Here is a 12463-nt window from a genome sequence, read left to right as displayed (position 1 = left end):
GACATTTGTGACTCTTCTGCCAACCTGCGAAATGAGGTCTGCGATGATGTTGAAGTAGAGCCCTGTCTTCAGTCTTTGCAAGGAGAAAGCGTCGCAGATAGAACTACCACTATTGATGTCGACGCTCGACTAGACACCAAACCTAATGGTTTCCTCGTTTCAGGTTTCAGCAGAGCGTTCTTTGATGTGAAAGTATTTAATCCGTATGCGAAGAGTGCCCAAGAAGCATACCGGATACCTACAAATATCACGAGTCCAAGAAGCTGAAATACGAACAAAGGATAATCGAAGTCGAGAAAGCCACTTTCTGTCCGTTAATCTTCTCATGTACAGGAGGAGCTGGTCCGTCAGCATCAAAAGCCATACAAAGATTGGCTTCCAGAATCAGCGATAAGAAAGCATATTCATATTCGGATGTGATCACGTACATAAGGACAAAATTAAGTTTCGCTCTTTTGCGTAGCTCCATACTCTGCGTCCGTGGTGCGCGCTCCATGCGCCGCCGCCCTGCAGTAGAAGTGTCAATAGGAACCATTGTAGAGGATGAGAGGCTGTTGTGCTAAATGCTTCATTTTTCTAATCTTGGTTCAAAATCGCTCTACATTATACTTTATTTGCTATTTGCCATATCTATTTTGTTTATAATTCCGATGCTTTATTTTCTTTATCCTTTGCATCTGATGCTTCAATTTTTGACTACTGTCAGAATTTATAAATACACATAAGAGTTGACTTGCTGCCCCCGAGTTGACCGACTACCCTTTTAGGGGAGGGGCTTTCTCTTAATTGACCTAAAAATAGAAGCCGTACTCAAGGTTGTTACGAAAAAAATTCTTGCAGTTTCAGTTACAAAAAATTGTTAGTTTAAACAGTGTGTTGGTCCAGAACAAGAAGTTTTTTGACAGACTTGAGACATATAGTGGAAAACTCTGTGCTACGCACTGTCTCGCGGAAGCAGTCCTGTTAGTAAAAAGAAAGGTAAAATATCAGTTTTGTTCAAGCGTTCGACGCTTAGCCAGAAGATTGTTTCTTTGCTAACAATACGTACGATTAGGTGTATTTTATTTGATTTTCGATTTGGCTTCTCAATAATTGCGATGTTTTCAGATTTTAAATGAAATCGTAGTTATGCGCATGCTATGTTAAATCGACTTCTCTTTAAAATATCTCGCAACGTGAAAATGTTCAAACGTATATTTGTCATCTCGGTGTTCAGTGTGGTGTGGTATTACAGTATTTTAAACTTGTCTGCGTGTGCGGCTGTCATCTTAGCTCTATACGTTGTCTCTGGAGGATGGAGGACGTTGCGGATGCTCTACAATACCCTACCACGTGATGCTAAGTTGGTTTAGTCTTATATTTTATATACCGCCGTTTTATGCCCTTGTATCGTTTCCTTATCGTGTGTCCCACCAGCTTTCATTGGTGTTATATTAATTGAAATCCTTAGAGATTTTTCTCTAATAAAATATTGGTTTGATATGCAATACCACAAATGCTGTAACTTGGGTACAATCTTCTGTATATCGCATTGTTTTGCAAAATATAGCGCTTGGGGCGTAAAAGTCTTATGCTCACTAGGCTCAGATCAGGTTGGGATGGATGTAAATAATTGCAATGGCTATTCCCATCTCCTATCAGCCTACAGTTTAAATTTAATGATTCAAATGGGGATCTATCCCAGCAAATGATACAATTGCGTCAGAATGTGTTAGTGTTATGGTAAATTTGATTTGAATTAAGATTGTTTTTAGGGCTGGAATCAAATTACTGATAGTGAAATTCCGAATGAGGAGGCTGAGCAAAACCAAGCTCACCGTACCTCTTCTGTTCCAAGAGAGGTTGAAGAAACACCCTGATAAAATAATGTTCATTTGTGGAGACAAGTCATATACGTATCAGCAAGTTGACGACTTCTCAAACCAGATTGCCAACTACTTCCTATCTAAGGGCCTGAAGTGAGTCATTTTGTCTAGTGCTTTCAGGCCATTTTACAGCCTGCTTCAACAAGCTTGTCGAATGTTTAATTGTTTGAAATAATTTTTTATTGAACACATGGAAATTCACCATATTTTCCAAAATTGTCTCATGAGAAATCAAGATGAAACATGAGAAAGACGAGCCGGCGTTTAGTATACAATTCACTATTTTGAGCGAAACATTACGGCAACTCTTGTTTTAGTTCATGGAAAAAAGTATGTAGTTGAAATTCTGTAAATATTTTACAGATATGGAGACGTAGTCGATCTTATGATGGAGTCAAGACCCGAGTTTGTCATTATATGGCTGGGTTTGGCAAAAATTGGGTGCATTACAGCGCTAATTAATACAAATCTTAGAAATCAGTCTCTAATTCACTGCATCAAAGCGGCACAACCCAAGTCTATGATAGTGGGGAGCGAGTTTGTTGAAGGTATGTTCCATAGTTTATTCTTTTTTAAATTTAGCTGTCTACAGTGAGTGCTATGCCTGTGTGTATCCAGGTCCCTAGGGTATCAAACAAGGCTTTTCATGCAAAATGATTCAAAGCAGGGTGGCTATGGTATTTTAAAGTTGGAAAATACCAAAGGTGTGATAAATGATGTATTTTGAGATTTAGTTAACAACCACAGAGTGATATATAATCGAGGCTCGGATGTAGTTGTCCCTTTTTAAACAATCGAGAAGAAATATATGGTTTTCAACCGGTCGATTCATTGAGTGTTGATTTTTCAAGGTACGTATGATAAATTGAAAAATTATCTTTACAGCATGTCAAAAGCAAATTTGATTTTTGTTTAGGTGTCACATGTATGCTTTTTCAAGGTCAACTAATGTCGGCTTTATTTGACGATTTTTTAAATTGCAATGTTTGTAATGTCAGAATTGACGGGTTTAATTGTACATAAAATGTATGACCTCCTCTGGTCGTTCTCTGTGTGTTGCAAGCAGATCAGTTTCTGTTTTTTTTTTCAGTGGTTATATTTTCACAGTTAGGTTTCATTATCTCCTTTTTCTCCAATTTTATTTTAGGCACGCAAAACAAAGTGGGCGTGCCGAACTTTTCCATGTCACCCAACTTTTGTTGTTGGGTGTTCCCTTATTTTGTGGTTTCAAGTCAGTTTTGATCCGTTATCTCAAGACACGACTCGATGGATGGGTGCATTAGCGGCGAAGCGGAGCGTAGGTATATTGCGGTATTCTTTGGTGTTTTGTTTCCTCTGACGAGCACGTCGCGAACCTTAGTTAATAATTATTCCGCTCTCCTCTAGGTTTTATACTCACAAAATTGTTTTGCTCTTCCTCTAATAACCCCCTGATTACCATATTTCTATGAAAGCTCGAGTAAGCTGTTTCAGGTCTTCAGATAAATAATGGATTCGTTCTGGCTATACCCATTATAAAATATGTTACTTCAATTTCACTGAACAAATCTTCTCATTTCAAAAATTTGCAACAGCTGTTTCTTTAACCTAGCTTAAAATTTTTATAAAGAAAAATTGTTAACCATTCCCTCTAGTAAGTTGCCGAAATGCTTATAATTTGGCAATTTTTTATGTTTAGTTTTTAAGTCCCAAATTGTGGCAGTCAATTTTCAAATTGTAGTTGTTTGGATTCCCTTGGACGTTTTTCATTTTTGGTTTTTGTTCGGGCTCATTATCAGTGCTTCGAACAAAATGATATTTAGAACTAGTGAAAGTGTAGTAAGTACAGACTATATTCTTGACCGCTTTTTGTTAATATGTCGCATGTTTACCACGGGCTTAACGTTTTATTAGCTTTCGGTGCCAGTTCGTCTACATGTGTAATTTTTTGTTTCATGTCTAAGCATAGCTTTCTTGTTAAAATGTCTAATTTTTTAATTACAAGATCTTTATCAATACCGATTTTTGTTACCTGATTTTGATGCGCTGCGAGAATTCGCGCTCTTTGATAAATATATAATTTTCTGACAGGATGAGGTGCCGGCAAAATTTGAAACTCAATGATCGTAAACGTGTCTTTAATAGCCACAAAGCGATAGCTGGGGCTATTATTGCCCTTCTCTTGGTTTTTTACAATTCAAAGAACTTGAATTGTATTGGGGCGCTGTCTTTTTTTTAAAGATCTGTTCACACATTTTCATGATTTTTGAAGTAAAATTGTAGTGATGAATTTGGTCACGCCGAAACAGAAAGTGGAGCGAAAAAGCGAGTTGTTTTGCGGCGTGAAAATTTTTTGCTTTAAATTTAAAGTAGAGTGAGAAAACGGTGTTGAACAAAAATTCGCTTTTTCGCTAGTGGTTTTTTGTTCACATACGGCATTTTCACTTCGATTTTTACTGTTTTTTCAATTTTTTGGATTGGATTTTTTTTCTAAATGTGTTTTCCATTCCATTCATAGTTCATTCTAGGCCAAGTTTTTTGTTTGAACTAAATTTCCATTTCTCGCTTGCGGTTTTTTTTGTTCACATGAGGCATTCTGACATTGATTTTGTTTTTTATTTTGATCTGATTTTTTAGAAATGGTTTTCTCAATTCACTCATAGTCCGTTCTAGGTGTAGTTTTTTTTAGTCTATGAAAGTTCTTTGAATTGTACGTAAGGACTTGTCCTGCTATGTTTTTTTTATTTCGTCAAGATTTTTGTTACAACCATATGACGTAACAACCACTTGAAATCTGCTTTTTGTTTTTTTGTTCATGCACTTCAAACTGAAGTGCGTGCCTGATGTCATTTTTCAGTCTTAGTGGAGCGATTTTTTTGTTTATTCGCGTGATGGTCACTCGTGACTTTACCTCACTCTCAAAAATGACTTCCTCACTTTGAAATTGACTTTATTTCAATTCAAAGAGATAAGGTCAAGTGAATGTTCGTCACTTTAAATGAAGGTTTTTTTAAGAGCAGCTAATAGAGGCAGAAGTCTTATACAGATTGCTTATCAAAATATAACATCTGATCCTTTAATTAAAAGAGTAATTTTTTGGTCTGTCTTAACTGTTTTTTAGACTGCAAATCTACGCAGCTATTGTGGCTATTTTCTGGCGACTTGCCACCTTTGTTTTAAAAATTTTTGCTTGACAGTTTTTTAGAAGAATACTCCTTCGATCGCTTGAATTAATTGACTATGCGAGGCTTTTTTACGCGCCCGACTTCTTGTTTCTGCGTAATCTAAGTTGCTATTATTAGCAAATTAAGTCTTTCCCTACCGCAAAACGGTGAAAAGCAAGGATATTTATTGTGCGTGTGCACAGATAGTTACAAAGCCGGTATTGCTGAAAGGTCAAGGTCTCAGCCTGGCGTTCGGAGACCGCAGGTGAAACCCCGCCACCAAAGTTAACTTTTGTGCACCCACAGAAAATTTGCTAGATTGTCTGTCAAATAGTTTTTGACCTTTTGCATAGGTTGCCCCTCAATTCGCCCGACGTTGGTCGGTTTTTGATGTAAAGTTATTCACAGCTGTATATTAATTGTTTTTTAACCACGAAAAGGGTGGAAAATTGATTATTTATCTTCAGTTGATTTTTTTCTGAAAAAGGGAAGTCAGTATGTTTGCTGGCCTAAATCTGCTGATTTTTAGACAATTCAGAGGTGAGGTGTTTTTTTTTTCAAAGTTTCTGAATTGCAAAATTTCAGAGACATGGCGCGGGAATGTAAACCAATAAATGAATGACTCCCATACAATGTTTTGATAGATTTTCCGCTTTGGAACGCCAACGGCAAAATTTGTACACGTTCTATTTCTATGATTTTCTGTTTCATATTTTGCAGAAGTTGTGAAAAAGAGGGGTTCGGAAAATAATGAACTAAATCTATTAAGGTAGTCAGGCAGGGCGCAATTTTTCTCCAATGTAGTTCTAAATTGTTCACTCGGCAATGAATTGTATCAAGCATATAATAGTTTTGTGCGCTTGTTTCAGTTGTGGATGACATTCGAAATGAGCTAAGTGACGACTACACGTACTTTTACTCTGGACCTCAGCTGGAGGAGAGCAAGCAGCCAAATTGCATGACATATCTGGACGAGGAAATTTCTAAGTGCCAATGCCACACTCCACCTGTGCCTTCACAAGCCAAGCCCACTGGTAAGGCCATCAATTCATCATTTGACCTATTCGCATGTGTAAAATTGATATCCTTTTTGTAAATCTTAATGAGGCTATTTTCAGCTCTTGACTAAATGTTATTTTGTTGCTTATTTTCTACCAAGAATATTTTCACTTGAAAAAAGCAATGAAACAAGGCGGCTCGGTAATGTGCGATGGCACATAAGGTTCCGACCCCGCCCATCCACAATTTTGGCATAATTGTCTACCAAATGAACAGATTGAAAAACCCAAAAATTATTTTTTGCGAATCCCAAAAATGCCGAAGTCTTCAAAAAATTCTGTATGAACGATAAGATAGCCTCCAAGGCAAATAACTCAGTGGAGTAAAAATTGATCCATTAGATAGCTGTAATATGTCAATATTAAGAAAGCGAGTCAAGACGAACAGCAAAATCAAACATTAACAACAACAAACATTAATTACATCAAAAAAATTATGTCCCTCTTAAAAACTAAATTTAATAACAAAGTCAACATACCGTCAGATAAACCTAAAACTAAACAAAAATAACTTATAAATCATCAGAAAACATATGCGACCAGTCCATAAAAAGGTTTGGTAACAATTATACAAAAAAGAACAAAAACAGTAAAGTAAAAAAATTAACTTATTTTTTTGAAACAGTTAACTTCAAAGTAATAAATACCATTAGGAATCAATTAATATTACCACAAATTTACGATTACCACTGCTTATATAGAAGGGCATTAGGACCTGTACTTATTCATTTTTTAAAGCGGCTAAAAAGAACAAACAAAATTTCAATTGAAACTTGCCAGAAAACGCTGTCAAAACCGTCAAACCAAATTTTGGCACTTAAAATATATTTGATTGCGCCTTCTTCAAACAGCTATAATGTAGTACGTGGCCATTCATTAGTAAGACTAGGTAACAAGTAGACAAAAAGCGAAGTGCTAAAGTATGTAATACTTTTAATTTTTTTTTCGAAACAAAATTACATTCAATGTCAAGAAAGGCATTAATTACAAAAAGAGCCATTTAAATAGGGTAGTTTATTCATGAAAAGGAAGCCCTCGAGACCTGTAATTATCCAGAATATTTCTTGCATCTACAAAAAGAACGTCAAATATGACAAAAATCAAATTAATTTACTTTTTTTTGTGAAAAACCGGTGTCGAAGCCAGTAAGGTCATAACAAAATCTTTAAAAAAAAGATTTTGGGACACCAATCCCTTTTATTCCCTTGACACCCATAATGTCATATTTGACCTGTAATCAACTAACGAGATTAGGTAACAAAAAGAAACATAAAAAGAACAAAATTGCGAAGTTAAAAAGTTTTTTTTTTTAAATTTTGGAGAACGATTGTTTTCGAAGTCATGAAAGCCATCAGCTATCTATTAATATCAGAATATCGGTTCTTCAATTCTTCCATGAAAAGCCAATGAAAGCTATCACTATACAGGAAATTTTATACGACCGAAACGACAAAGTATAAATGACAGTTAGAGACAAAATTAAAAATTCAATTGATTTCTTCAAGAAACAGGCGTCGAGGCCGTTAAAACGATGATGTATATCTTTCAGGATATTAATATGTTCAATTGTGCTTTATTCTGAATGCTAATAAGGTGACATGAGAACTGTCAATAATGTGATAATGTGACAAAATTAGAAAACGTGAAAAACTGGCAAATATCAAAACAAACAAAAATTTGAAATCTTGTAGTATCAAAGCCAAAAACAATAACTTCAGGCTTAAAACTGCAACTGATAATAAATGTTAAATGAGTAGAAAGAAGAAGCAGTTTTTCTTTGCTGACACTAAGCTGGAAGTTGAACAAATTAAGAAAAAAATAGAGGAAAAGTTAATTAAGCCATTATTTATTGAAAAGTCAATTATTTTTAAAAAATGAAACGACCATAAACTTTCAATTAAAAAACTAAATGCATTAGCTTGGAGCTGCTTAGCAAGCGAATTGGTTGGACCTATCACTCCTAAGCTTTGATTTGATATGTTCTGTTCTCTATTATTAAAAAAAAGTCTTTTTTTAAAAAAAAGACCGACTGATTACAACCCGATTTTTTTTGGATTGTAACAGTCCTAAGCTAGCCCTGCTAATAATTATTGTCCGTTAGGAACAATTGATTTTTCGAATGTTGTAGATATAGATAATTTGTTAGTTGAAAACTCAAAATAAATTCTGCATTTTTGATAATCAACGAGTAAAGTTAGCAAAAAACGGCAAAGTTTTAACTACAGTGCACTCTCAGCGGACTCTGAAGTAGAAATAACCCCCCTCTGAGTCTACAAAGATTGTATGAGTGTTGTTTGGGGTGTACTGTCGGCAAATTTAATCAAAGTGGACTAAAGTAGCTTATTTCGTGCTGTTTTTGATGAAAAAGGCTCAATTTTGAAATGTTTATCCAGATTTTTTGACCAAAAAAATTAAATCAAACAATCAACAATGCTTGTTCGTCTTCAAAAATAAAATCAACGACACTATTCTTAAAAATTATAACAAATTTTAGCAAAATTGACGAAAATTTAGGCAAAAATTCCGGAAAATGTGAATAAAAACAACGTGAATTAACTCTTCTTTTCTCAGAAGTTTAAACCTCGATAACTCCCTGTAGATAACGAAAATTAAAAAAATCTTTTTAATTCCATATTCTACGCTGGACGAGCTTTCTAATGATACCAGTCTCAACTCTGTACGATGAATATATCGAGCGGCGAAAATTCACGGAACAAAAGAAAAACCCATTTGAGTATATAGTTCCTCCCCCCTCAAGAGGGTCGGAACAAAAAGAAATTTGAAGATTTTAAGCGGTTTTCGACATGATGAAGCTTTTCTTTATCCTGCTAGGATAGGTAAAATTGGCAGTTGAAATTGTGTTCCAGATAGCCTAATCTACATCTATACATCTGGCACCACGGGTTTGCCCAAGGCAGCAGTCATTACACACTTCCGGTATGCAACACAAACAATTCTCACTCACGCAAAAATAGTCGAAACTGTTTCCTTACCCTTTTTAGTATAATTTGTCTACAGACTATCGATTATGAGCATTTTAAAACATTTCTATTTGCGATTATTAAAACTGTAACAGTTAGTGCTGCTTCTAATTTGGATACCTTGAAGATAATCAAATTAAACTCATTGGCTAGTTGGATAATGAAAGCGAAAAGTTCATTCATGTTGAGGGAACAGTTCCGAATATTACAAGCAATCCACCAAAATCATATATAAATGCTAATTCAATCTTGCGGGGATCAATCATTTATTAAGTGTGTTGATTAACTGGGTCAATTGAATTCAGGCAAAAATAACCAAAAATTTAGGCAAAAACTTGACCTATTATCTATAGAGAGATTAACATAAAAACAGTTATCGAGAAATACACAATGATAAAATACCCAATGCCCAATACCAACTTTTCCTTTTGATCTTTTCGTTCAATATTTCGATTGAATTTAGCAGTTGGCAATACAAGCATGTCTTATCATACTTACGGAGGATACTTTGATCGCATGTTCGGTGGTCATAGATTCATGGCAAGTCCGGCGGACTGAAGAAGCGCGGTCATGGCCCACAAGGCTTGGTCAAATGAGATGGTCTTATATTTAAAATTTATTACTTTAAAGTAAATACACTTATCACACTAAAATTTAAATCTCATAATCATAAATATGCTAAATAATCTGTCCTATAATTCAGACAATAGGGTAAATTACTGTTTTTGTGGTGGGTATTTTGGTACATTGGGTATTTTGTCCTGACAGCCATCAAAACATGGACATAGTGTGGAGTACAAGGTTAACTGAGGTGTTGGCGATTCTTTCAGATACACATATCTGTTAAAAATCAGCAGTGCTCTGTTGGATGTGAAGCACTCTGACATAGTTTACATTCCACTGCCTATATACCACTCATCCGGAGGTCAGTAGTACCACCACCTACTCATCAGCACACAAGCAAACAAGGGTCAAGCAAGCCATATGACCTCTCTTCGTTTATGCTATCTAATTCTGTTTTCTTTTTTACTACCTTCACTTCAAGTGAATATTTTGCATTCAACAAACCAATCCTAATCATGTTGCTACATCAGAAGCAAAAATCAGGTTGTGTTCGGTGAGGTATCCGGATAAAACAAAAGCAATTCAGCTGTATTCCCTCATGGTGGTTATTGTTCAGTGACCTTTTCCTATTTTTTCGATATGTCATTACTGGTACTTATCCGAAAAAAGTAGGGCTTCTTAATAAGACTCTTAACAAGGGGCAAATTTGTGTTCAAACTATTTCTGGAGTTTATTTAATACTTCAAGACACTTATGATCCTATCAAGTGAAAGCGTTGTGTGTCAGTATATTTTGACTTTTGTGACATAACATCATCTGGGAACATAGCAGAATTATAAATGGTGGCCTTATGCTGCAAAAACGTCCCATTTTGGTTTGAATTGCTTTATGATTTTTACTACATGGCTGTCGCGTGCGTGACTGTGTTGTTATCGGGGGTTATGCGTTGATTATGTGGTCTTAAATACGTTATAAACGGATTAATGGCTGAGTGAAATCATTTGCTGTAACTCTGTTGTCTTTGCTTTCTCTTTCTCTGTCTCTTTATTCTATTTGCTCATCTCATTTTATTAGTTTCTTTCATCTGAGTTGACTTTATAGGTATCACATTGTAATCAGATAGAGCATTCAAAGCATCTTGATCATGTTCAAAAGGAAATGATGCATTCCAACATTAAACATGTTTGATTGTTGCACCTCCGAATTGTGAATACTTCTTGATAATTTACGCTGAATGAAGAAACTTCATTGCACCTTCATTTTTTGCGGCAATCACGTTGAATTGTTATTTTTGAGACATATTTATAGTTATACCAGCTCAAATGAGATGAGCTCTAAAAATGTGTGTTTTTTAAAAAAAATAAATTTGCTTTAAATTGATTAATCCGATTGTAATCATGAATGCAGGTTTTGTTCCCAGAAAAAAATGTAAATCAGTTGTGGGCTAAGATATTGGTATAATGTTAAGAGCTTTTTAGGGTTTTGACAATAAGTTAGGCTTTTCATCAGGTTTTAGTATCAGGTGAACTATTGAATTCTATGTCATCAAGCAGAATTTGCATCTTCTGTTGTGCCTAATTGTCTCTTTGCGCCAAGCTTTCGAACTTTCCTTGTTTGTTTTTTTCTTAACCGACCAGGTTTTTTGTTAGTCCTTCCGTCTTTCGGTTCATGTTTTCTTAATCTGCGGCTGTGTTTTCTCTGAGTCTATTGACTTTCTTGGTCTTTTTGTCTAAAGGATAACCTTGGCTTGAATCTCGACTGTTCTCTAATTTACTAAGTGTGCAAATTGTTGCAGTCTATAGACGATTATACCCCGGAAGAGACTGATACATGTCGTCATTGCTGATTATGGAGATGATAAAAGCTTTGCCAAATAATGAAATGAAACGATCAGTGTCCTCTGTCTGATTCGTTCCTCTTTACTTTTGTAAGCGCGGCGTTGGCTTTTCATCTCAAAATGGGGCGACTTTGCAGCATTCTGACGTTTCGTCCACTCAGGAACCAGTTTACTTATCGACGTAAAACAGTTCTCTAGTTTTTCAGCAGATAGTGGTGTTGCATTGTTGTGAATTCTGTTTGGTAGGTTCTATTACATGGCAGGGGGAGTCGAGCTTGCCTTTGGAATTACCTCAAATGACGTCGTATACGCCTGTCTACCTCTCTACCACACGAGCGGAGGTGGGTGTCACTTTTAGCTACTTTCAAACATTCTACGCTCCACCATAGTTTACTGCTCACCTGCGTGTAATTTGATTCTCACATGCTCAACTGCCAGTAGTGTTTGTTGAACATAGAAATCTCCTCTACTCTGTAGATCTCTTGGGATTTCCTATGGTTGAGGGTTTAGGTGATTGCTTAGTTTAATGTTTCTGTTACTGACATCACATCCTCACTTTTCGTGTTTTGTACGGAACAGGCTATCCGCGTAATTGTGCATGTTTGGACTGTTATTCACCCTACTTACTAAACCTGGTAGTGATATGAATTTTAGTGGTCTTTACGTTGACATGGCATTTGTTACTCATTTGAATGCTGAATCATGTCCAGAATTTTAAATGGTATAATTTTATAGAGAAAAGGACATCGAGGTAATTTTAGACCCAATATAATTTTGCCTTCCTCTTGCTAGCGAAGCTAAGTTTAGGATTGCTACAACCAGTGCCAATTTATTTTTATTAATAGCCGCCCTCATCTCAGCCGGCTATTTTAGCGCTCCTATTTTTTTTACAATTCAAAGAATTTGAATTGTATTTGGTGCGCTGTGTTTTATTACAATTCAAAGAATTTGAAATGTATTGGTGAGCTGTGTTGTTTTTTTTTAAGATGTGTTCACACATTTTTCAATGACTTTG

General features: G+C 35.6%; 1 protein-coding gene across 2 annotated transcripts; it reads left to right on the top strand.

Moving 5' to 3' along the window:
• Positions 1 to 1089: 1089 nt before the first annotated feature.
• LOC142356075 (long-chain fatty acid transport protein 4-like) lies at positions 1090 to 11829 on the top strand. 2 transcript variants are annotated; one of them, XM_075408047.1, is made up of 6 exons: positions 1090 to 1342; positions 1755 to 1958; positions 2229 to 2413; positions 5878 to 6042; positions 8934 to 9003; positions 11695 to 11829. In XM_075408047.1, exons 1-6 carry the CDS (start codon positions 1140 to 1142, stop codon positions 11804 to 11806), a joined length of 939 nt encoding a protein of 312 aa, XP_075264162.1. In that variant the 5' UTR covers positions 1090 to 1139; the 3' UTR covers positions 11807 to 11829. The 2 variants fall into 2 exon arrangements, with proteins under 2 accessions (XP_075264162.1, XP_075264163.1); XM_075408048.1 differs by lacking the exon at positions 11695 to 11829 and adding an exon at positions 9878 to 10215.
• Positions 11830 to 12463: the final 634 nt, after the last annotated feature.

The sequence above is a fragment of the Convolutriloba macropyga genome, unplaced genomic scaffold (genome assembly GCF_964194025.1).
Source record: "Convolutriloba macropyga unplaced genomic scaffold, txConMacr16.3 SCAFFOLD_2041, whole genome shotgun sequence".
Classification (NCBI taxonomy): domain Eukaryota; kingdom Metazoa; phylum Xenacoelomorpha; order Acoela; family Convolutidae; genus Convolutriloba; species Convolutriloba macropyga.
Note: the sequence above shows the minus strand (reverse complement) of the source record. Positions and strands in the feature narration are given on the sequence as shown.

Coding starts and splice junctions, on each gene's coding strand:
- LOC142356075 (XM_075408047.1), top strand. CDS start 1,140: ATGTTAAATCGACTTCTCTTTAAAATATCTCGCAACGTGAAAATGTTC. Junction 2,414..5,877: donor GGGGAGCGAGTTTGTTGAAG/GTATGTTCCATA, acceptor CGCTTGTTTCAG/TTGTGGATGACATTCGAAAT. Junction 6,043..8,933: donor TTCACAAGCCAAGCCCACTG/GTAAGGCCATCA, acceptor ATTGTGTTCCAG/ATAGCCTAATCTACATCTAT.